Source organism: Anas acuta, chromosome 13, assembly GCF_963932015.1.
Source record: "Anas acuta chromosome 13, bAnaAcu1.1, whole genome shotgun sequence".
Classification (NCBI taxonomy): Eukaryota; Metazoa; Chordata; class Aves; order Anseriformes; family Anatidae; genus Anas; species Anas acuta.
The window spans coordinates 11,357,953-11,381,851 of record NC_088991.1 but is presented as its reverse complement, the minus strand read 5'-3'; the positions used below and the strand labels follow the sequence as shown (position 1 = coordinate 11,381,851).

Below are 23,899 nucleotides of genomic sequence, written 5' to 3'. Positions count from 1 at the left end.
AGAATCTGCGCTTTTGCCCTCTTCTGGGCCGGGGCTCCTCGGCTCTGCCATCGCTCCGCGTCGCCAGGCGGCGCTCGGCCCTCCCGCACTACGATTCCCGGCAGCCCCCGCGTGGGCCCGCCCTCCGCCGGCCGCCACGGCCGCTCGCGGGGGCTGCCGGGAGTTGTAGTCCCGGGCGCGAGGCGAGAGCCGCGGCCATGCGGAGGTGAGCGGGCAGGGCAGGGTAACAGCGGGTCCTGGGGGGGGGGGGGGGGGGGGGGGGCAGCGTTTTGGGATCCCTGCCGCTGTGCGGGTGTCCCCTGAGCGCTGCCTCTGCTCAACAGGGTCAACAGCAGCCTGGGCAGCGATGAGGTGCTCCTGGAGGACTTGGAGACGGAAGGGGAGAGGCAGCTGAAGAGCCTCCTGCAGCAGCAGCTGGACACCTCCGCCTCCATCGAGCAGTGAGTCCCCACACGGGCAGGGGGTCCTGGGGGGGGGGGGGGGAGCAGTGGGGTCACCTCACTGGGGTCCCTAAGGCGCTTCTGCCTCTTGGGGTTGCAGGTGCAAGTCGAAGCGGCGATGCTTCGCCCCCGCCGCTTTCTACAAGCCTTTTGGGGAGGAGGCTGCCGGAGCCCTGACCCTGTCGCAGTTCCAGGCGTTGCAGGAGAGCGACCAGGAGACGGCGGCGCTCCGGGAGCTGGGGCTGTCGGACACGGAGATCCTGCTCTGGAAGAACCGGGGTTTGGCAGGGAAGGTGAGGCACTGCTCCGTCCGAACCTGGCCTCTCTGACCCCACAGAAAAACCCTTTTCTACGCCCTTGTAGAAAGCTCAGGTTCCTTGTAAGTCCTTCGGAGACAAGGTGCTGTTGGGGTCGTTCTGCCAGGTGTACTGGAGTGTCTCGCTCTTAATTTGGTAAAATAAAAGGTGTAAAGCAGGCTGATACCCATCTCCTCCTCCTGTGTGCAGCAGGAAGCTGCCTGCAGTAATCGTGGGTTTGCCTCTCTTCAGCCGAAGCCATTTCTTGCTGTGGTGTTGAAATGCAAACCCAGCCGTGGTGGAGCCTGCACTTAAACCTGGGTAATTTAAGAGCGAAAATAAATATCAATGCTACAAGTTTGTTTGTTGTATCTGGTATAAAATTGTTTCTGGGGTGTTTAGAAATAAAGAATAGAATGGCAAACAGTACTCCAACAGCACGAACCAGTGACATTAGAGTACGTTCTCTACAGCTCGTGAGAGGAGAAGAAAGTGTAGAGAGCTCAAGTCCAGTAGAGATGTGCAGCTTTGTATGTGGAGGCCCCGAGTGAAAAGATTCCACCAAGGAGGAATCAGCTGAGACAGAGGACTCCAGATTGCCTGTGGAGCTCTCAGCAAGGTATCAAGTGTAGGCTTCTGTTATTTTCAGCTGCTAAATTGCAGCTTTTTTAAAAAACAAAGTGCTACAAATGATTTCCCAGAATTGCCACTCCATATAAAGAGCCTTTTGCGCCCCAAAGAAGCTGTGAAATGGTGAATGGAAGTAGGGCAGGTACTGGCCCAGGCAAAGAGGGAGAGATACCCATGGGAAGGTCTTTTAGGCTGTGAGCAGTGTGAGGGAGAAGCCTGATTTCTTACCTTAAACGGAAGCATCTGCCACTAATTCTCGAACTGAATTTGAGAAAAGAAAATCCAGCTACAGCCTCAGAAAAATGTATCCTTGGGATTCTGATAGAGATTGATATGGGGGTAGAAACGCCCCTCCAGGCTTTGGGGTATGTCACTGGGCTCTGGCAGTGCAAGTCTGGTGCCTGAGCAAAGCTGTGCCTGTCTTCCAGGGCTCTGGGCTGGGAGCGGCCCCGGAGGCCACGCAGGACCGGCTCCATGCCATCCAGGAGAAGATGGAAGAGCGTCAGCGCATCCTCGCGCTGCCCCAGAGGTTTGCAGGCAGCAAGCAGTTGAGCCGGCGGGAAATGGAGATCGAGAACGCCCTGTTTCAGGGCACGGACCGCCACTCCTTCCTCCGGGCACTCTACCACCAAGGTCTGTGTGCCTGTTGCTGTTCCTGTCTCTGCTCCAGCAGGGAGAGGTGGATGTGTGGGGGTCTGACATTTCTGTCTGGCTTTCTGTCCCTGAAGGTGTTCTGTTTTGGCACTGTGTGGGTGGGGGTATGCCCAGTAGCAGAGGTGGAAATGGAGGCCAGCAGCTGGTTCCCAGTGCCCTGACCGTTGCATGACACTTCTCACCTCAGCGGTGTTGTCCCCGAGCCAGAGGTTTCTTCTGGCTTTCTGGATGGAGACTCTGGCATTGTTTAGATTTGATAAAAGCTGATCCAGTCTGCTTTAGCTGGAGAAATGTACAGGCATGAACCTGCTGGGATTTGTTTTTAAGACAATATCAAATAACAAATGAGATGAGGAGGAACTCCTAAAACTTCTTCTCCTATCTCCTGAAACACCACTTTGGTCAGTGTTCAGTCTATAATCTACAGCTGACCCAGCATCCTCTGTCCCCTTCTCCCTGCTTTGGTGTCAGTGTTGTGGAAGTTAGCAAAACTGAGAGGCAGCAGAGCTGAGGCTGGTAGGCTGGGAGATGTCCCCCTCGTTTCCATGCACTAAGTCCATGGGATGGACTTTCTTTAAGCCCGGGAGTTGAACATGATGTTGTCACTAGAAACCAAATATTTATATTCCAAGTATCAGCGCAGAAAGGTAGCATGGCACATCCTGGCTGTGCATGCAGGAGGAGCGAGGGTGTGGTGAAGGAATCATGAGAATGCGCTGGAGTGTGGCTGCAGATAAGCTGCTGGGGTCAGCTCTGGGAGAAACGAGCACTGCACAGCACCAGTGATGGTTCTGCTCCTGTCTGTGGGTTTGTCCTAAGCTGGGACACCAGCACATGCTAGGGCTGCCCTTCCCGTTTAATTAACCTGCATGGAGGCTGGTTCAGAATGGGATTTTGCCTGTTCTGGGGTCCTGTCCGTGTTTCTCTTGCAGTCTGCGTTTTACAGGTGATGAGGGTAGTCACACTGCCATGTTTCTCTGTTGCGGATTAGATGACACTCGGAGGATAACAGATGAAAAGGACCCCATGGTTCACCTGGACAGTGTTTACCAAGAGCTGCTGAGCAAGCAGCTACCTGAAGAAGTCCAGCCAACCAAGAGCGATCCATGTTTGCTCCCTTCCCCGGCCCCACAGCATCCAGTGGTGGAGGAGTCATCGCTTCCAGACCAGGAAGAGCAGACAGACCAGGAAAAAAGTCCCAGCCTTCCTGCAACAAAGCCCCATCAGTCCCCTCCAAGACCTGTGACTATAAAAGAGCCTGTGGAGTTCCTTTCAGAGGAGGAGATTTGCAAGAACCGTCTCTCAGAGGAAGAACTCCGAAACATACCCAGGTTTGCTTCCTACCATCCTGGAGAGCCCAACAAGGTATTTGGAGATGAGCCATGAGTTATTCGCCTTCCCAGCCAGCATGTCCTAAAGCTGCTTCAGCAAACAAAAACTCCTCTGCTACTGCATGGCTGCTGCCTGGAGGGTGCTTGCTTGATCCTGCTTGCCAAGGGGTGGCTCTGGGAGGTTACACAGCTGGCAAACAGCTGTGCTGCAGCCCCTAGCCCCTCCTGGCTCTGGCGTGTCCCTAGACAAAACGTCCTCTCCCTCTCTGAGCCCTTTGGAGACTGGCAGTGACTTTATTTAAACTCTGCTTAACTGATAGCTGGTGCGTGTGTCATTTTATAAATATGGCAGATGGTTTATAAATACGGGATGGCAGAGTGGCTGAAAATTCGTATGTCTGAGGTGTACAGACTGGGGATGGGTTAAAAAGCATCTGTTGGCACGGCACAGGCCAGCTGACCCTGTCTCTGTGTTACAGGTGCTGTATTTGAAGAACCTGGGCCCTCGGGTGACGATGAAGGACCTTGTGTCGTTGTTTGCTCGGTTCCAGAAGGAGAACAGCCCACTGATCCAGTTCCGCCTGCTGAGCGGCCGGATGCGGGGTCAGGCTTTTATCACCTTCCCTGGTGAGTCGCTGCCTCCTGCCTCTCGGTTCTTCCCTGACTCCTGAAGGTGCCACATCTTCACACAGGGCCCTCAGCTGGTGCAGAGTCCTCTCTCCATGGAGCTGGAGGGGACTTTGCTCCCTTTCCTTCGTATCACGTCATAGTCTTTGCTCTGGACTGGGGAAGGATTTATCAAAACAGAGGGGATGCATTTTGCTGCTGCAATTATTCAGCTGGAGGACCCCAGAACTGCATGGGGTCACGGTGCAGACTGATGACGTGTGAGCACCGTGTGTGTCTGTCAGAACCTGCTGTGTCATCTCAGCCCATTCTGCTCTTTTCTTGCAGATATTCAGTCGGCCCAGGATGCGATGCTGTTGGTGAACGGGTACATTTTGCAGGGGAAGCCGCTGGTGATTGAATTTGGGAAAAGCAAGGGGCAGCTGACAGAGACAGATGCTGCCGCCCCCTGCCCCTCTGCTGGAGAGACCCCCCCCGCCAAGTAAGGGATGGAGGAGCGGGGACCTGGTAGACTTGCATGGACCATGGGAGCTTCTTGGTGATAACTGTGACAGCGAAGGACTGTTGGGAGATAACGTGGCCGTCTGTAAATCCCAGAGTGGGGAAGGGAGAGAGCTGGGGATTTAGGATTCCGGAGGGGAGGAGCAGCTCAGTCCCAGCCCCAGCCAGCAGGGATGGCTTGGGGTGTTGGGGCTGGACGTGGCCTCTCGGAATGGTGCTGGGGCAGCGCAGCGTGCCTCTGCCCTGGTGGCACACGAGGATCTGTGTGAGGGCACGGGCTGTGTGGGGCCTCCTGCGTACAACCCTGTCACTGTCCCTACACACTTGGGCTGTGCGGGCTTATTTCTCCCATTCTACGTCTGTGTTCTGCCTTTTGTGGCAAGGAAGGGGAGGGGAAGCCGTGTAAATAAATGCATTTATAAGGTATTATTCGGAGTGCTCATTTACAAGGGCAGATGAACGTTCCCCTGCCCCGTGCTGCCTCAGCTGTGGCTTCGCGCCTGCCGCCGCCATCTTGTTGTACGGCGCTGGGCGCCGCCATGTCGCCCTGCCGGTAGAAGGAGGCAGTTAACGCTTGGAGCCGCCCGCCCGTTTGGGAGCCGCCATCTTGCCGTACGGTAGCGCCGCGCGGGGGCTGCCATCTTGTGGCGGGCGGTGAGGGAGCGGCGCGATGGCGGCCCCCGCACGCTGCCAGTCGCGGGGCTGCGGCTCCAGCCGCACGGGGCCGTTCAGCGCTGTGGCCGAGCTGCTCGGTAAGCACCGGGAGAGGAGCCCGGTGCCTGCCAGCCGTGACTTTTGGGCTCGTTTTGTGTCGCCCACCCCCTGTATCCCTGCAGCGGGGGCACATCTGTTGGAGCCCAGCCGCCCGCAGGTGTCGCAGTGCCCCCCCTGTGCTCCTGCCCTGTGGCTCTGGAGCTGCTCGGCCTCAGGGCTGGAGGAGATGTCCCCTGGCATCAGGGCGAGCTGCTGTGCCGCCCCATGGCCCTGGTGTTTGGGGGAGATGGGGTCAGAAACTGACTCGATGGAATTGACCGGAGGCAGGCAGGGTTGGGGAGGGAGGAAAGGCAACGAACCCGCTGCTTCCAGCCTGCTGCCCGTGGTTCTTCCTTCCCCAGACAGCGCCTCAGAGCCCGGTGGGACAGCTAAGCTCCTCTGCATTGATGTTGTGAAGCTCAAGGGTCACCTGTGTTTAACTTTCACGGGTAACGGGGCAGGAATGACTCCTCACAAGCTCCGCCACATGCTCAGGTAACGAGCTACAAGCCCTCCTCACATCCAGCATAACGTGCACAAGCAGGGAGGACATGAGGTGCTTCTTGGGGTGAGGAAAACCTGACAGAATGAGTGTTCTTCTGAAGTCAGCCACAGGACAGCAGAAACCTGTTTTTTTCCCGTAACTGCCCCTTTCATGTTTTTAAGAGGTTGCTCTGTTGCTGGCAGAACTTGCTCTTCTGTCAGCCCTGCTTCCCTGTTCCAGGTGTCATCTGCATCTGCAGCATCTCCTTCCTCTCCTGTGCTTGTCAGAAGTGCCCATGTAGACAAGGGCCTGTCTACAAAATGGCCTGGCTTTGATTTTCCTTCATGAGTTGCTCCTTTCCTAGCTTGCTCTGTAAAGCATGGTCATTTCAGGGCTGGAAGCGTAGGGGTTAGGACCTGTTTTTTTTTTTCTCTGACAACTTGATTTGATGTAAACAAAACATGAGGATGCAAAGCAGAGAAACTAACGGTTCTTGAAATGCAGCACACGTAAAGTCCATAGCTCTTCAGAAAAGCAAATGGGTTTCAGGAAATAAAAACAAACAAAAAAATCAGGCCATGTCCCCTTCCCGCCCTGTATTGTGTGGGAAGGAGGAAAGAAATGCCCTGGGCTTGGTAATTTTTTTTGTACTTGCCTGTGAATCGAAGTGGGGGAGGGTGACAGAAAGCTTCAGGAAACCTGAATGAGATACAGCAATAGCAGATGGAAGCTCCTTGCAAAATCTTTCGCCTGTGGTAAGAGAGCAGAAAGCTGGTGATAGTAAGAAGGCAGGGGGGAAGCAAAGCTTTAAAAACTGCTCTGGGGCAAACATGTAGTGGTCTAGGTTGAGATGTGGCAGATCCACACAATAACAGTCCACTCCTTCCTATGCTTTCAGCTTTGGTTTCACAGAGAAGGCTGAGAAGAGAGACCTCCCAACCTGTGGATCGAATGGCAACGGCTTCCAGTCTGGCTCCATGCGGCTGGGGAAGGATGCCATTGTGTTCACCAAGAATGGAGGGGCTCTCAGCGTGGGGCTCTTTTCCCAGACCTACCTGCAAGGTGTACACGCTGAGGAAGTCATCGTCCCTCTGGTGCCGTTCAGCCAACAGAACAGTATCCTTCCTCCCAGTGGCTGAGCTGCTACTCTCATCCGAAGGGGCACGGGGGGGCAGCAGCACTGCCGTGATGTTTGGAGGGATGGGAGTAACCATAACAGTGCTGTACCTGGAGAATCCCTGCAGCAGGCCTTGCCGTTCACACACTGCCATCCCATATCAGAACCTTCTGCTTGGGCTGGAACTTGTCGTGTGTCTGCTGGGGGCATCTGCTGCTAACCTGGCTCCCCCTGGGGCAAAAGGGAGATAGGTGGAGTGGGCAGCTCTGTTCTCCTTGACCGTGTGGCTTCTAGAGAAAATAATTGTTACTGAAGACTCTGTGCTCAGCCTGAAGGCCATCCTGGAGCATACCCTGTTCAACACTCAGGAGGAGCTGCTGGCACAGTTCGATGACATCCCAGGCAAAAAGGGCACCCGCGTCCTCATCTGGAACATCCACAGGTACGGGGCCGGGGTGCCGTGGGAAGGAACTGATAGCAGAGGCAGCTTCTGGACAGTCCTTGGCCTGGGTGGTTTCGGGCTGCTTTTATCCAGTCTGGGTGCTGGAGGAACAACTGCAGGGGTTTCCCCCTCCTCTGTTGGGATGACTTAGTGCTCGGGATGCCCCGCTGTGAGTTAGAGATGTTTCTTGTTGTCTGTCACACCTGTGCAATGGAAAACCTTCATTGTCTGTGTACTGAGACTGTTCGGAAGTGTTCTGCTACTTTGGTGTTCTGCGCTGAAACGTCTAATTAAACAATTGACTAATGAGATCCGTGGGGCGTGTGAGATAGGCTGCTTTATCAGCTCCTCAGGAGATTCCCTCGGGACCCTGATGCGGAAGAGCAAACTGGGGAGCTGATGACTGGAGGAGATTGTCCTTATTTTTGCGTCTGGTGTTTTTCAGAGATAAAGATGGGAAGCCAGAGCTGGATTTTGATACAGATAAGCACGATATTCGGTTAGCTGACTTCCTTGCAGAGATTCCAAGGAGAACGGCGCTGCGCTGTCAGGAGAAGGTTCAAGAGTGTCCTGCCCCAGAGATGGAGTACTCGTTACGGGTAAGTTGATGAGGGCTGGAAGGGAGCAGGGTGGCCTTTTCCTGAGCCTGTCATGCACATGAGTTGCAAAAACCACGAAATCCAAACTAGATTTTGGGTTCACCTGGAAAAGATTACACGAGACTAGACTTCTGCTTCCTGTTCCATTGTGCCGTCCCTTCTCCTAGGCGTACTGCAGTGTCTTGTACCTGAAGCCTTGTGTGCAGATTGTCCTGCGACAGAAGAAGGTGAACACTCAGCTGATCACCAAAAGCTTGGCGAACACTGAACACGATTTATACAAGCCGAGATTTTCTGTATCCTTCCTGATGCCTTTTGGCATGGCTCAGGCCTTGTCTAATGTGTAGAGGAACTCAAGAGTTAAATGAATAGGGAGGCTGAATTATTTTCTTCTTCCCATCTTCCGGTCATCTTTGAGAAGCCAAGTCCTGATGTGAAGCTTAGAAGGGAGCTTTCAAAGCTGCTTCCACTGGAGCAGCGGATAACAAGGCTGAGGGGTCAGGCTGCATGTCAGCCAGTTCCTGCCGTTCCCCAAAGGTAACGTCCTGTGGTAGGGCAGGATGACATGGAGAAGGGCTTGAGGCTTTTCCTGCCTGGTCAGTTTTACTTTGAAAATACCTTCTAAAAGGTTGATGTGCTTTTGGAGAACAGTGCCCACAGAGCACAGACTATTTATTATCCCCAAGTCAAAGCCAAGTGCAGAGAAAAATTTTCCCTTCAAATCTCTCCCAGAAAGAACTTTGCATATATTTTTTTTTTCTTTTCACTTTGTTTAGAATTACGTCTGAGCATCTTTTACCCCCCATTCCTGCCTCATGCTTAACTGGTGGTTTGGGGTCCTGAATTTCTGTGCTTATATTAATACAAAAACATTGATCAAATATGAAGAATTTATTTGCAAGTACTTAGATACTTGCTTCAAAGGTGCTGTGTCCTTGCATAACCAATGTGCATGAAATAACAGCTCCTTACGATTTGGAGTTTAAGGTCTGCTGTGTATGTATGAAGTGGCATTGTATTGAGAAGCACATGATGACTATGAATGTTGCAAAGACATGAACTCCAACTTTAAGAAATAAGCAAATTAGAACATACTTAGACAAAAAAAAAATAAAATAGCTAAATATTTTAATCCTAATACCACAGTTCCCTATCTGAGAGCAGTCTATCTGGAACTGATTTCGTGTAACTGTAGTCTGCTGAAGGTGAGCTCTTCCTCCTTTGATGGACTTTAGTGTCATTATTAGTTGTTAAGATTTCTGCAGCCCTGACTGAATGGGCTTGTTTCGTTTTGTAAACACTGCTGCCTTATCTTTTAATCGCAAGTACAATTACTAGTCATTAGTTATCTTGTTTGTGATATACTCAGAGGCAGCTTCCTTGCACAGATCTGCCTCTTCTATTATCAGGGCGATGTGAATGACTATCAGAGGTTTTATTAAAGCTATAACCAAAGCACATTTTGACTTGGCAGGAGTGAAGTGACTCCACTCAGTACTGCTGGATCCAGCTCACCTTCAGTCAGTTATGTGTTCTTATCTGATTGCTGGCTGTGTGCACGAGGTGGTTGTTGGTAGGCCGAGTGCTGTTTTCCTCCCGAGGAAAGGAGGTGGCATGCTGAGGAATGCAGCGTGGGCTGCTCCATCCTGCAGCCTCTCTGGTGTGCTTCGCTTCTTTCTGTGGAACTCGTGCATCTCCCCTACTCCTCCTCTAGGGCTTGTTGTTTCTTTCTTCCTTGACATGTTTTCTCTCAGAGTGAAAGGGTGAAGATCACCTTTGGATTCAACTGCAAGAACAAAAACCACTATGGGATCATGATGTACCACAAGAACCGGCTCATCAGATCTTACGAGAAGGTGGGCTGCCAAAAGAAGGTGAGTGGCTGGGCTTGTCTTTTAACCCTTTTTATATGGGAGAGGGGAGGATGGGGCTTTGCAGAAAGCAGCCTTGTCTCTACATTGCGCAGTGTTCAGGGGTGAACTGAGGGACCTGATGTCAGAGGCCATGTCCCTAGGATCAGATCAGTGTGTATGTGTCTGGACAGGGCGGTTGTCCAGCTTTTAGTTATCTAGGAACGTCCAGCTGCTCATTAGTATGGCTGTGGCAATAGCAATAGTTCCAGCTGTGGCCTTGCAGCAGTACCTCAGAGCTATGGCACACCTTGGAGATGGCCATCTTAGCCTTGACGGTTCTGGTCTGTCAGTTTAGCCAGCATGTGCTTTGCTTTCTGGAACAAAAAGCTTCAGTATATGCTCAAAATACCCTTATGGCATGGGGGTTGTACCTCATACATGATGCAGGCCCTGGTGTTGCCATCAACCTTTGTATCACAGGATTTGGGGCATCTGCACTCCTCAAAGGGCTGCTTTTTTTTTTGTTGTGAGCAGAACTGGCTAAAGCAGCTCTTCCCCTTGGTTTCTGTCCCCCAATGCAGGGAGAAGGTGTGGGTGTGATTGGGGTAATTGAATGCAACTTCTTGAAACCAGCGCACAACAAACAGGACTTTGAAGAGAGCAAGGAGTACCAGTAAGACAGACCTTTGCCCCGGGGATGCTGCTTGGAGAGGGCTTTTCTGAGGGCTTTTCAGGCCTTTGTTCTGAGCACTGCACATATTCTCAGGTCCGTTTATTCTGAAGTAGCTCCAAATTAGACCATTTCTACTTTCTCTGTTATGCCTAGAGATCATGGAGAATTTTGCCATGGATGCCTGGTGCGAACATAGAGCCCTGGGTTGAGGAAAGGACACGGTGTCTGTGTTCCTTCAGGCCTGGCATCCATGCTTGTTCCCCCACAAGAGTCCGGCCTTGCAGTTGGACTCTATTAGGAAAAATATAGAGTTGAGTGGAGCCTGTGATCATGTGCACTTTAGCAGAGCTGCCCAATCTAGAAACAGACCTCTAAAGCCAAAAAAAAAAAAAAAAAAAAGTTGGATGCTTTCAGGGAGCCTCCAATAAAGGGGTGCAACAGAAGGAGGCAACATCCTCCCTCCAGGCACCAGCCCCTGCTCTCCTGGGGTTGTAGCACTTTGGGAAATGCTGCGCCTGGGGAAGGGGACTTGTGACAACTTTAAACTTGTGACAACTTTAAGCGAGACGGGGGCAGAACAGGCCAAAGCAGGTTTGTGCAGAACTAATTGGGGTGGGTCCATTTTTGGCAAGTGTGGGGTGGGTGACAAAGTAGGGTCAACCTAAAACCTGGAATTGCAAGTCTGAATCAAGATCCTGGGGAAGGGGGTTGTGTTTGCCCTGGCTGTTCCTTGTTCTGCCCATTGTGCCAGTGGGATTTGTCCGACTTCTTATGGAGTTCTTCCTTTCAGACGGATGATCTTTGTGCTGGGACAGAAACTCAACAACTACTGGAAAGCAAAGATGCAACAGATAAACTTGGGAAACACGGATGCAGCTCGCGTAATAGCGTAAGGACCAGCTTGCCACTGCTCTGATCTTGTGCAGCATTAAAAGCCCCGTGTTTTCCTCAGTCAGCACGGGATGGGGATGTGCCACCGGGAGGGACAGAGGCTGTGAGGGGGTGACTGGACCTCTCCTTCCTATAGGGAACTGAAATGTGAACCTGGGGAGTTAGGCCCTGTGGTTGCTGGGGGGATACCACACCACGGGCAGGGTGTTCATGGGAGAGCAGAGGCGTGCTGGCTGCCCCAAACCATTCCGTGTGCTGTGCTGGGATTGCCTTGGGATCAGGTAAATGCTCGTTCAGTGCAGCCTTTCCCGGTGTTCATTCTGCACTTCAGATACTCAGGCTGAGTGCTGGTTCTTGCAGAGACAGACCAGACCAGATATGGGTACAGTGTGAGGAGTGTCTGAAGTGGAGGAGGCTCCCTGACAGAACTGACCTTACATCGTTTCCAGAGCAGTGGTTTTGTCATCTCCATCCCCTCCACAAATACAGGTAAGGGACTGGCAGGTTGAATCCCGAGTGACTTTTCTCCATGCCGTCACACATCTTTGAAATACAAATGTTTTGGTATTTTTGAAATACAAATGAAATGCATGAGTTCCTGCTTTCCCTCCACATACCTGTGAATATATTTCTTAAAACAGTGTTAAAATAGGAACCTGTTTCAGTACATGCTTGCTGTGGTCACTGTCTGATCTCTTTTTCCTGATGCATTTAACATGAGACTGAGCAGCGGAAGCTGGGCCATTTAAATTAAAAGCACTTCTGTAGGAGTGGGTGGGTTTTAGTTAAATGTACTGATTGAATTACAGCCAAATGTTAACCCCGCTAATAACAAAATATGGTTTCTCGTTGAGATCTGCTGACCTATTGGAAGATAAAAAAAGCTTCGCCTCCTTGCTAAGGGTATCAGCTAAAGTGCTAAGCAGAAAGAACTGATAGACTGGGGACTGAGAGCAACTGTCTAGATTTTACTGAAGGAAAATCCTTTCCTCTGATGAGCAAATTCCAGAGTGCAGCCAGTTTAAATGGCTGGACTGCCTTTATCCACTGAAATTTGGCATTCCACAAAGATAAATAAGATAGCCTTAGTAATACAGTTATGGAAAATATCTGGCTTTGGAGGGAGAGCGTAAGTATTTATGGCATAGAAAGTAGATGATAAAGCCACTTTTCAACAGAGAAAGCTAATAAAGGAGTGGCTCCATTTAAAGCTGCTTGATACATTAAAAGTCTGTGATCTGGGAGAGGAAGCAGCATAGATTACAGATGGCAGGCAGTTCTTTGTCAAGCCACACAAATGGACTGTGGGATTTGTGAGTACTGAAGGAACAACCTGGTTCAAGTGAGCAATCACACAGCAAGGTAGTGGCAGAGCAGAGCAGGCAGCTAAGTTACTGTGGAAGGAGTAATTAGGATGGCCTAGGTGTACAGATCATTTCTAAATTAGGGTTACCGTCTGAGGAGGGAGACCTAAGGATGTGTTTAACAGTTCAGTGAAAGCATCTGTGCACTAATTGTGACTGTCAGAAAAGTGATGCTTCCATTTATTTTTGCTGGTTTTGAAAATCTGTGAATGCAGAATTTGTGCCTTGTGCTTCAGGACATCCCCATGAGTGTACAGTGGGGCACAGAGGGAGCTTTCCTGCAGACTGCTGTCACGTGGCTCGTGACTGTGACAGTTTCTCTCCTTTGAAGCAGGTGCTATTAGTGGTCTACGCTGCCCACACTGGCTATGATGCATTCCTCTGTCAGCTCGAAGCAGAAGCAGAACTGGCTGGCATACTGTATAGTGGGCTGAGCTCCATCTCGTAGTCTGCACTTTATTGCTCTTCATCTATGTTATTTTGTGATTCAAGTGGCTCTTTTCCATTTAGTGTTTCAGCACAGAAGCATTTAACTTCTTCAGTTATTCTCCCGATCCTCTTTTATCTGAAATCCTAAAGGATCAGTGATGTTGCATCACTGTCCAAACAGTGGAGATTTTTGATGGGAGAGGGGAGTCAACCCTTTCTTTCACACACTCCAATATGGTTGGCTGGTTGACTGCTCTTGTTGTAGAAGCTGTTTGGTGCCCGAGGAACTGGAACACAGTGATGAGAACAGCCCCAGATACAGACGGAAATGCAGGAAGCAGTGAGTATATCCAGTTCTACTTTGCAGCTCAGCTACCTAGAGCAAGGAGTGGGGAAAGGGAGGCATTGGGTGTCCCTTATGCAGGAGATGTCTGCTGCGTTCCTCCTTTATCCCATTCTTCTCCTGGCAAAAGAACATTTTACTCCTCAGTATGACAGCAAGAAGAAACTTGCTTTTTTCCCTTCTGTGTTCTAGGGAGCAGAGTGGAGGGGAAAAGAGGAGAAGTTCATCATTGTCTGAGGAGAGTGTGGAACAGCAGGTGAGGCAGGTGGGAGAAGGCTGCAGGAAGCAGCACAGGGAAAGCCTTTGTGCTTGATGCTCTAGAGCTTGGCAGGTTCTTACCCCTGCCTCGCTGTTGTTCTCATTCCCCCAACAGGAGAGACACCAACACATGATGTTGGAGCATCGTATAAAACGAGACCTTAATTTTTATCTGCCTACAGCTCAGAAGTGCTTCAGACTCTTAACAGGAACAGGGACCAAGGCAGTTCCTGACCCTGTCCTGCCACTCCTGCCTAGAAGAGGAGAAAAAAAGCAGAAAGCTTCCTGCTGATTTTTCTGGGGTTGCAGGACAGGTTCTGTGTGGCCTCCTCTCCTGTTTTCACGTTAACTGGTTACATAAAGACTCTGATGTTTTGAATTTTCAGGAGAACTGTCCTTTGGACACGGCTGCCCAGAATGGGTTCTCCAGGCAGCTCTGGACACTGCAGCATGCCATCAGGTTGGCCATCCTGTAGGGACAGCTCCCCCCCAGCACTCACTGTAGTGTTCAGATGTCTTCCTGTAGCCCTGCAGCTCCAGCCTAGTCCCTCTGTGTGCCTTCCTCCCAAAGATACCTTCATGTCGCATGCCATCATGTCTTTTTCTCAGTTCATTGGAAGGGACAAACCTGGTAAGGACAGGGGATTTCTCACCCTCCTTCCCACAAACCGTTTTTCTGCTGTGCACCATCTCTAATAAATTTGCCTGGTGCAGACCATGTAGGCAAATGAGAGTCACTGTCAGAGTCTGCCCCGATTTGAGCCTTGGAGGGTTTCTGGGAGTACCTCTGTGCTCACTCAGGTTTGTCATCTCTTCCATCTTGCAGCATCACGTTCTTCTGTCTCCACTTTGCTCACGTTTCCTCCACGACACGGTCATTTCATGTTACTCCAGGTGCATGGATGTAGAGGCAGCGTGTCTGTTGCATGTTTGTCTGTAAGAAGCATGAAGGCTCTCACTGCACAGCAGCAAGTGCTTTGTCAAAGCACAGAGGAGCTGACACGCTGTTCCCAAATCAAGGAGAAACGCTTCTGCAGCCTGAAACACCACCTGTGCTTCCGTGGTACAGGGTGGTGGGGCGGCAAGGGAGCATCTTACTTTGTGGACAGTGAGTGCACAGATTTGTCATGAGTCAGATAACTGCAAGGAGGCCGGGTCGCAGCTGGCAGCTCCTTGGAGTGGTGTCTGTTGGGAATGAGACCAGCCCCTTGTTGCCAAATGGATTTAGAGGGACTGGAAACTGAGCCTTCCTGGTTGAGCCCCAAGGATCATTGTTGCTGGGGTGTGCTGATTCTGGCACCTGTCTGGTGGAACCTGCTCAGAAGGGGCTTGGTTATCCTGCTGTGTGTCTTTCCTCTTGGCTAAGCTTTGGTTTCCCCCAGTGCAGCTGATGTACTGAGGGCTGTTGGTTTACACTTCTCAAAGTTTGTTTTTTCCCCAGGTGTCACCCCCTGCGTCCATGTCGTTGCCTGCTAAAACCAGCAGTTACACCTGCCCTGGGAAGCTGGAGCCTGAGGAGAAGAACGCTCCCGGGACTGGTGCCTTTTCCCTTCCTCTCAAAAAGATGACTGCAGTCCAGGGAGGAGATGGACCTCGGGAGCAAGACAGCTGCTTAACAGCAGGGTAAGTGGTCATAGGGTGCATGCTTCTGCCCCACCCGCGTTCTTTCTTCTGCCCGTGTTGGGATCCATTCTGAGGTCAGTGTGGAAGCTCTTGGTGAGGTGCAGTTTGTTGGTAGTCGTGTGCTGGCCAGAGCCAGTGGATCTGTCTCCCTGACTGGGAGAGTGGCTTGCAGGGCTCAAACACTCCTTCACGCTCCTGTGTCCTGACAGAGAAGGTGAGCAGGGAGGAACTGAGGGAGGATCAAATTGATGGTTTTAAATCCTCCAAGTTTCAGCTCAGCCAACGGCCTGTCCATGTCGGTGTTAACACCTTCACACCCCTTGGACTTAAATGAATTTCCATGTTGACAGTTCTCCAGTGCCATGGTCAGTCTGAATGGCAGCTGATGTGGCTGCCTTTCCACTGCCAGAATTCAGCTCTAGGAGTTGCTCTGTACAGAGGGTATTCCATCTAAGGGAGGCTGAAGACCACGTGGCTTCCAGTACGAAAGCAGGTTTCTGGGGAGAATAATTTTTCTAAGTCTCACATTGTCTTAAAGTCTTTTTTTGAGATATAATGTATTTATTTGTATATTTTCGAATTATCTTCCTTACCCCCTCCTCTGCTGTTTGTAATTCTGCCTGGAAGTGCTGAAACTTTGCATTTCAGGAGGGAGCAATGTGGCCTTTCTCCCACACGGTGGCACTGCCAGCCTGCCTCTGCCCCAGGTGGCAGCCGGGCCGAGGAGCAGCCTGGCCACGTCTCCCCTGTACAGCCTCTGGGCTGCATCAGGGCAGGGCCTTTCCGAACCTTCCTCAATTTGGTTGTGTTACAAACAGGTCAGGCATTTGGGGCTCTGACAGGTGCAAGATCTGGTTGGGTTTGTGACCAGACATGCTCCAAATGATTTTTTAGCTGAAGAAACTTAGAGTGGCAGCCTGCTGGGAACAGACCTGCCTGGTGTGTGAAACGAAATGCATTTGGCAAATGAATTTCAGATGGGACATTTCGCACATTTCTGAGTTGTTTTTTTCCAGGGACCTCAGTTCAGCCCCACTGCTGTCTCAGACGGGGGACAGGCAGTGGGGCTGGGTAGTAGGGAGCCAGAATCCTTCATCTTTTCAGCTCTGTAGGCCCGATGTGTCCCCTGCATGAAATGGGCATGGTAGCTACTAGCTGTAAGGGAGAGAGGGAGTGTGAGGAGCAGAGTGTTGTGAAAGACAGATAGCACGAGTTGTCCTGAACAGTGATGCCTCGTACTGGGCAGCAAACACCTGGCCAGGAGGAGGACTGATCCCCACAGTCAGAGCTTGCTCATTTGCTACAGGTGCAGCAGCTACCGAGGTCAGCTGTGCTAAGAATGGGAGAGGCTCCTGCCTGCTCTCACCCCCATTTTTTTGTTTTCCAGCAAGCCCAAGTTGACCAAAAAAGAAGAAATACTGGAGAAGTCTGAGAACATAGCGGTGGTTTCACCCCCAGTCCTGGCATCTCCTAGCCCCTACTCTTTCTCTTTCAAAAGGGAAAACCTTTTGTGCAGAAAACAGGAGGATCTGAATGTAGGTGGCAGCTCGCACACTTGTGTGCTTGAAGAGCAGCCGGACACCAGCCTTGCTGACAGTGTGCCACGCTGGGAGCGATGCTGCCTTGAGGCATTGCCCAGTGGCTCAGCAGAAGATCAGAAGACTGGTGTGATCCAAGGGGGGCAAAAAGAGCAAATGCCAAAATTGAAAGCAAAAAGACAACCTGCAGACATGAGTGTTTGTGTAAATGCGTGCAGGAGCACAAAGGATGTGGAAAAGAAACCTTTTTTGCCAGTTGTCAGTGTTTTGAAGGCTGCTACAGGTGGTGAAGCTCCCATTCAGCTCTGCCCCTTTGGATGGCAGCAGAGACTTCACAAATTAAAGGTGGAGAAAGCCCCACACCTCGGTGATGGAGACAGAGGAGGAAAAGAACTGCAGGTCCTCAACAAACAGGAGCAGGAGGGCATGACAGAGCGGGAGGATGTGAGAAGAGCAGTGGAGAACATCTCTGTGGAACTGAAAAACGTTTCTGCAGAGAGGGATTTGCTTCGGTGCAAGGTAGCGAATATGCAGCTGTGTATCCCTGCTGGTTGGGAGGGTGTCAGAGAAGGTGGGTCAGGGAGGAATAAGGAGATAGGACGGCTGCATAAAGAATGCATTGGGCTTTTTCCTTGGTCTGCTGACTCTTAACTCTTCCTTCAGGCCTGGCAAAACTCATTTTATCTTGCTGGTTGATACCATTCCTGTGCATTTCACATTTCAGGTGGAGGAAATTGAGCATGAGAAGTGTTGCCTGAAAACAGAATTATTGGAAAGCCAACAGGAACTGGCGACACTCAGATCTCAGAAGGTGGAAGGCTTGTACTGGAGCGAAAAACACATGGGTTACTGCCAAGCTGAGCTGCAGGAGCTGAAAGCAAAGCTGGCGAGGTCTGCAGAGGAGAAGGCAGAACTGATGGAGAGACTCAAGGATACAAAGATGCAGTTAGAGGCGCTCAGGGAGGCACAGGTTTCCTGCAGGGGCCCAGAGAAAGACGACGTGAAGAGGTGAGAACAACGGGCTGGCCGTTTGGCAGTCCCCATCATCCCTAACGTGGGGGAGAGGGCAGGAGTAACCGTGGGCTGCCATTTCCATGGGACACTGCTGCCCTGCTACCCGTCAGGCTGTGCAGGTAACGGGGTCAGAGCCGAGGATCCTGCTGGTGTGAGGGGGTGGAATCAGCAGGTGAATCCAGATCATTTGATGAGGCTTCCAAGATGCCTTACAGAAGAGTGCTTTGTCCGTGCAGTGTCAATGCTGCACTGTGGCACATTGTTGCTGGATCCCTCGCACAGTGTTGGGTCTGTAATGGAGATAATTATGGGATGGAGCTGGAAACCCCAGTGCACGTGGTACTCCTAGCAGGGAGGCGGCAGCCGTGTCTGATGGGAGGTATCTGACTCCTCTCTTGGCTTTTCTCTTGCCCGCAGCCTCATGGAGAAACTGAAGAAGCTGCGTGTGAACGTCAGCTGGCTTCTCTCGCTCATCCTTCCCCTCGTGGAGCTCTGGAATATTGACTTTGAGTCCGATCAGGTGGACGAGATCCTGCAGAAAGTACTGGAGGCAAACCGCACGCAGCAGTAGTCATCTCCGCTGCTGCTGGGCCTTCTGTACATCAATAAACCCCTGGGTTCTTCACTCCTGCTCTCGGTGGTCATTCTGTGGGGCAGGAGGCTCTCTTCCGTGCCCTCCCTGCTCTGACAGGCCCTGCTTTCTGCTCCCTGTTGCTGGAGGCTGGGTTTCCCTGGGGGCTGGGAGCCTGGAGGTGGTGTGAGCTGTGGGGATGGCACAGGCACAGCTCGGACACGGCCGGGGGCAGCGTGACAGCGAGGATCTGGGCCCTTGCACTTGGCCTTGAGCCCGTGGTCTTGATCAGCCCACGCAGCAGCTAAACTGGGTCCCTGCCTGCCTTTTTCCTCCGGAGTGCATCTGTTTGTTTGTTAAATAATGTAGCAACACAAGGTTCCTTGAGCTAAATTTATCTCTGCGTGTAGCTATGGGAACAGTTGGTGGCATGGTGACGCTGGGGCGTGCAGTCAGAGCTGCGAGGCTCCGGGCTAGCGTGGCTGAGGCAGCTTCTTTCAGCAGTAGCTGTCCTGTGGGGGAGCTTCTCCTTTAAACTTCCTTTGCAGGCCTGCTTGGCTCTTTTTTAGCCAGCAGCACGACCACCCTTTTGGCCCAGGGAATGCAGAGAACATGGGGCAGACGTCGGTTTTGGGAGCAGGCAGGTATGATGCAGAAGGGCCACACGGACCAAAGGATGCTGTAGCTGCCTGTCCTGCCTCCAGCAGGCTTCAGAGGCAGCAAATAACGGCAAGGGCAAGTGGTAGTCTGTCAATATTGCTTAAACCTGTGTTTATTTCCAGCTCACAAGCTTCCCAAATCAAATGTGGTTTCCTGCAGGTACAAAATGCCTGGCTTAAAGGAGCTGAGGAGAACCCCTCTCAAATTCCCGCAGTCAGTTCTTGCTGAAGGACACATCCTTCTTGGGCACGTTCTCCTGGTGGGCCTGGAGGGCAGGGCATGTGTGTGGCCAGCACACCACTGCTCTTCTGACACGACTTAAGCACTTCGTTTGTCCTGCGAAGGCGTGAGGCCACATGACAGAAACTGCTCAGGTGGTGTCACCAGTCAGGTGTTTGTGTTGCCTGAGAGTCGGGAGTTGAGCAACCCAGCTGTGTGCACACAGCGTGCCTCATCCTGCGTGCTGAGGACTTTGCTGCCTCCTTTTCCCCTGTGGCTGGGCTTACATGCAGCACTGCACAACTTTCACTGTTGCTGGTGCAGGCAGGCAGGATGTTATCAATACAAGTGTTTTTTCCCCTACAGTCTGTAGGTATTGTGCCGCTGTCTACAATTTTTGATCTCCCGTCCTTCTGTTTGAGTCCTGCTCTGTGTCTAGCTCATGTTTCCAGATCTCAGATCTGTGTCTGAGCTCTCTTGACATTTTCAGATTGAGCTGTCTGCTGGGTTTTCAGGTCAGTACTGCAGGTGGTAACACTTGAGTTTGAAGGTAGCTCCCTTATCTCCCTCCATTCATGGTTTGAAGGCAGCGTTTCTTATCTCCATTTATGTTTGCTTTTTTTTTTTGTTTTGTTTTGACATCTTGCCAGCTGGTCCTCAAACCACAGGATAACACCCCCGTGGCATTTCATTTTCAATAGAGCTGTTGAGGAGATCAAATCTCCACCGGGATATCACACTGAATTGAAGGTTCCTTTCACAGCGTTTGGGACACTTGCATTAATTTTACAGTTGCATGAAGTGCAGTTTTGCATAGCCAGAGAGATCGTGGGGAGTTGTCATGCTTCTGGCCGTGCTGGGAAGTTTTATACCATGAGCGAGTCATCCTTTGAATCATCTGCCGTGGGAAGGGGAAGAGACGGAGCTTTATTTTCTTCTCCGAAGCTGCTTCTAAAGCGGGAAATGTCTACACCTCCTTTCGGCTTGATCTCCACATGTGTTAGCTAGTAATCTTGGTTGCTGCTGCTCTTTGCATCTTTTTTATTCCATCCCATTATAGCTAGCTCTGGGATCTGAAGTTTATCCCTAATAGTACTTGACCTTATTTCTTTAGGAGATTATTTACAGACATCCCCAATGTTTGTTGTGCCGTGTTTGCCTGTACCCTGTCTCCAGGACCTTGGCTGCTGCCGTGGTGGGAGCCGTGGCAGAGCCTGCACAGCTCAGAGCTGCTCCTGTTTAATTCCTGCTGCCCAGGGAACGGAGCCCGTACTCGCATGACATACAGAAATAAGGCGCTTGGGCGTTAGCAACAGGAGCGAGCTTTTCTGAATGAGGAGGTGGTGAGGAAAGGGCAGCTTTGATGCAAGCATCGATCGGCAGAGATCCGTGCGCCTACAGAGATGTTTAACAGCCTGTGAGCAGTTAGCGGGTTTCGTACTCTCACCTCTGCGTCTCGCATTACCAGCAAGGCAAAATACAGGCTCTCCACGGTGATACGTGGGTCCCTGACATTTCTCGAGCTGCTTTGTTTTCCTCAGAGTGAAGAAATCACGCAGAACATGGTTGCGCGAGGGAGCGTTTCCTAAATGGATGCAACTTGGCAAACAGTGCAGCTGTTTATTTTCCCTTAGATAAGCTGATATCAAAGTACCTGATTTTGAAACTTGGCACTTCCCTCCTGCATCTCCGACAGCACGCAGCGTAGCACCCGTGCCAACAGCTTGCGATGCCGTAATGGTTTGGGGGAATTAAGTTGTGTGGTGAAGATAAATCCTTACTGCAGGTGAGGAGGTCAGCGAAGCATCTCAAAAGATAAGACCACTTGGCAAAGCTTTCTCCTTCTGGAGCGCTCCAGGTCCTCCCTGGCAGTACCATGCCGTGTCTCCTGGAGCTTTGGAGCTGCAGCAGGCGGCCCTGGCGAGGCTCTGGAGGAACCCAGCCTGTCCTGCGAGGCGTGCGGGTGCCCTGCTCCATCCCACCCATGAACTGGGAGGTTCAGCGCTGCGTTTCATGGCCACCTTCCCTCGGTTTTACAAATATTTCCCGTGGGAAGGGGCTGCTCAGGGACAGCCGAGGATAAACTCATCTCTTCCAACATGATGGAGCTGCCATCGGGGTGCCTGAGGGTGGGATTATTCCCCTTGTCAGACTTTTACTCAGCCAGGAGTCCCAGAGCTGGGGGAATTAGCTGCACCTGCCTGTGCTCTGTGCAGCAACAGCTGTCTGCAGCTGCAGACTTACAGCTTAGGGGCATTGTAAGTCTGGGAATGTAACAAGGGGACAGTCCCCAGCCCTGTGGTGTCCGCTGTCCTTGCCTTGCAAAGGAGGAGTTAATTATTCCTGCCACCTTATTCCTGCCTCTTATCGGTGCCCCCTGCCCCAGGTGCCGGCAGGGAGATGGAGAGAGCAGCCTCGCGGCCCGGCACCACCGTGGCAGCGAGGTGGGTTGGGAAGAGCAGGAGGCCAATGAGGAAATGTGCCATGGCCGGAAAGGTAGGGCTAATCAGAGATTAATTGATCTCTCCCCCGCACGCTGACAGCTGTCCCCTGGCCTCTGCTGCAGCCAGGGGAAAATTGAAAGGCAAAGGGCAGCGTGGTTGTCCCACTGCAGCCTTCCTGGAGCAGCTCAAAGGGCATGGGGGCATCGAGGTTGTGGAGCCAGGGGTGGCCTCGGCTCTGTGACACCTGCAGACCTCTTGGGTGTCTCTGTGGCTTGGAAGAGCTCTCTTCTTGAGCTCTTAAAAGGAAAAGGGCTGAAAATTTGGGTAATAATACATCCGTTGTAGCAATATTGGGAGTGTCTGCCAGGTGTAGCTGGTGTTGTGGGACTTTGCTCTGATGACCTGAAGAAACTTAGAGGTTTTCTAGGGAAACGAGTTCAGGGTAGTCATGCTGTTCTGTGACGTGGGTTTTGTCCTGGTTTTAGCCTTTTTTAGCAAGCTGGACATCCCAGAAATAGAGAGGATATTGCAAGTTCTGTGAAAAAAGGCAGCTGCTCAGGGAAAGATTAGTTCCCCGCTGTGGGAAAAGCTGCTCTGAAGCACACCCTTCCTCCGAAGTCCTGGGCAGAGGCAGGAGGCAGCCCCGGGGCTGGTGAAGCCTCCTTGGTTCCTGTGCTTCTGGGATGACTTCAGGGTCACGCTGAGAGCCTTGGAGGGGCTTGGCTGCCTTTCGGGCTGGGTGTCTTCGAGGTACAGACCCAGAAGTTACCTACAGAAGTTACCTAGAAGTAACCTACAGGTTAGCAGCTGCCAAAATATGTGTGCCCCTGGACTGCAGGCCTCAAATGGCCCGGTGTATCCTGAGCGTGGGGACAACAGGCTCGCTTGGGATGATCTGCGGCCTGGTTAGCGTGGTGGCAGCTCGTTTGTTCACCCCAAGGTGTTCAGGACCCTCTGGCCTTGCTCTCTTCCCTGCAGCACGCTGCTGCTTGACCAGAGGTGGGCTTTAGGGTCCCTTCCGACCCGAGCCGTCCTGTGATTCTATGCTATTTCTGTAAAATCCCTGGTGTAGCTTCGATTTACACTCCTGTATGAGTGTTCCTTGCTGATAAAGCTTGTTTTGCTGGCTGAGTTGGTGTAGGCTGCGCTGATAAAAGATTGTTGCTGCTGCAGATTGCATGTGTGCTGGCTCTGCTGAGATGGCTCACCTGGAGCTCCTCGAGGGTAGATTAGACGTAAATTACGGAAAAATGCGATTGTGATGTTAATGTAATGCCATGAAGATCGAACCCTTGTGTCCTTTTGATGGGCCTAATACCTGATTTTTCAAGGTTAACAGTTTTTATAGCTCTTCTGATAAATTTCTGAGCTGTTGTTCGACCTCAACCAGGAAAGTGCTTTCTAGGAGCCTGCTGTGGTGCACCCAAAGGTCCACTTCCCCTCTGTGTCATGGAGTTTGTTCCGCCTTGCTTACCTCAGATTTCTTCTGTAAAGAGCAAAAGATCCTTTAGGGCTCCCCAAAAGCTCACTTTGCAGAACACGGGAGGCCGTGAGGCGCAGGACGGGCCTTCCCTCTGACAGAAGGTGCTCCCTGAGGAGGAGCTGGCTCCTCACCCACTAAAACCAGGGGAGCTGGGCACCACCAACCTCACCTCGGTGTCTCGGCTGTGTGCCTCCAGCCATGGCCGTCCCCAAGATTTTGGGAGGGCAGGAAGCCTCTGGAGGTGAGGTACGGGTCCCCAGGCTGCAGCACAGCGCAGGAGGCAGCTGGGGCAGGAGGAGGGCCGAGGAATGCGGAGGCCGTCACCAAGTGCCTCAGCCCATCAGGAACTTGGCCTCAATTTTCTTCCCCTCCCTTCTCTCCTCTCCTCTCCGAGTGCTTCCCTGGGTTGCACTGGGGGCAGAGATGGTCTCCCCCAGCACCTGGTCCTGTACTCCTTGGAGAGCCTGTACGAATTATTTGCTGCTTTGGATCCACTGCCCTAGGAGGGAACAGGAGGCAGCTGTGGGGGGGCAGAATGGGTAAACTCTGCCTGCCTGAGGGCTCCTCGGTGCTGTGGGATCCAGCCGGGGCTGCCCCTTTTAACAGGTGCCTCACGTGCTGCGGGATGCCCGGGGAAGGTGGCATTGCCTGTGCCTGTCCCC

At 51.9% G+C, this 23,899-nt stretch overlaps 2 protein-coding genes across 2 annotated transcripts; both read left to right on the top strand.

The window, feature by feature from the left end:
• The first annotated feature begins 66 nt into the window (after window positions 1-66).
• RBM41 (RNA binding motif protein 41) lies at window positions 67-4,905 on the top strand. The gene is made up of 7 exons (XM_068696887.1): window positions 67-205; window positions 324-440; window positions 541-733; window positions 1,795-1,999; window positions 3,012-3,385; window positions 3,831-3,978; window positions 4,306-4,905. The coding sequence occupies exons 1-7, from the start codon at window positions 198-200 to the stop codon at window positions 4,461-4,463; spliced, it is 1,203 nt and encodes a 400-aa protein (XP_068552988.1). The 5' UTR covers window positions 67-197; the 3' UTR covers window positions 4,464-4,905.
• A 103-nt stretch (window positions 4,906-5,008) lies between these two features.
• MORC4 (MORC family CW-type zinc finger 4) lies at window positions 5,009-18,485 on the top strand. The gene is made up of 16 exons (XM_068696885.1): window positions 5,009-5,231; window positions 5,595-5,727; window positions 6,615-6,832; window positions 7,128-7,275; window positions 7,721-7,874; window positions 8,042-8,170; window positions 9,629-9,748; window positions 10,309-10,400; window positions 11,191-11,289; window positions 11,652-11,780; window positions 13,350-13,424; window positions 13,620-13,683; window positions 15,127-15,308; window positions 16,696-17,365; window positions 17,571-17,854; window positions 18,278-18,485. The coding sequence occupies exons 1-16, from the start codon at window positions 5,150-5,152 to the stop codon at window positions 18,429-18,431; spliced, it is 2,733 nt and encodes a 910-aa protein (XP_068552986.1). The 5' UTR covers window positions 5,009-5,149; the 3' UTR covers window positions 18,432-18,485.
• Window positions 18,486-23,899: the final 5,414 nt, after the last annotated feature.

Bases quoted from the DNA above. Each gene is read 5' to 3' on its own strand.
- MORC4 (XM_068696885.1), top strand. From the start codon at position 5,150: ATGGCGGCCCCCGCACGCTGCCAGTCGCGGGGCTGCGGCTCCAGCCGC. The intron at 5,728-6,614 runs GTAACGAGCTAC...CTATGCTTTCAG, and splicing joins AAGCTCCGCCACATGCTCAG to CTTTGGTTTCACAGAGAAGG. The intron at 11,290-11,651 runs GTAAGGACCAGC...TGGTTCTTGCAG, and splicing joins GATGCAGCTCGCGTAATAGC to AGACAGACCAGACCAGATAT.
- RBM41 (XM_068696887.1), top strand. The intron at 734-1,794 runs GTGAGGCACTGC...CCTGTCTTCCAG, and splicing joins ACCGGGGTTTGGCAGGGAAG to GGCTCTGGGCTGGGAGCGGC. The intron at 3,386-3,830 runs GTATTTGGAGAT...TCTGTGTTACAG, and splicing joins ATCCTGGAGAGCCCAACAAG to GTGCTGTATTTGAAGAACCT.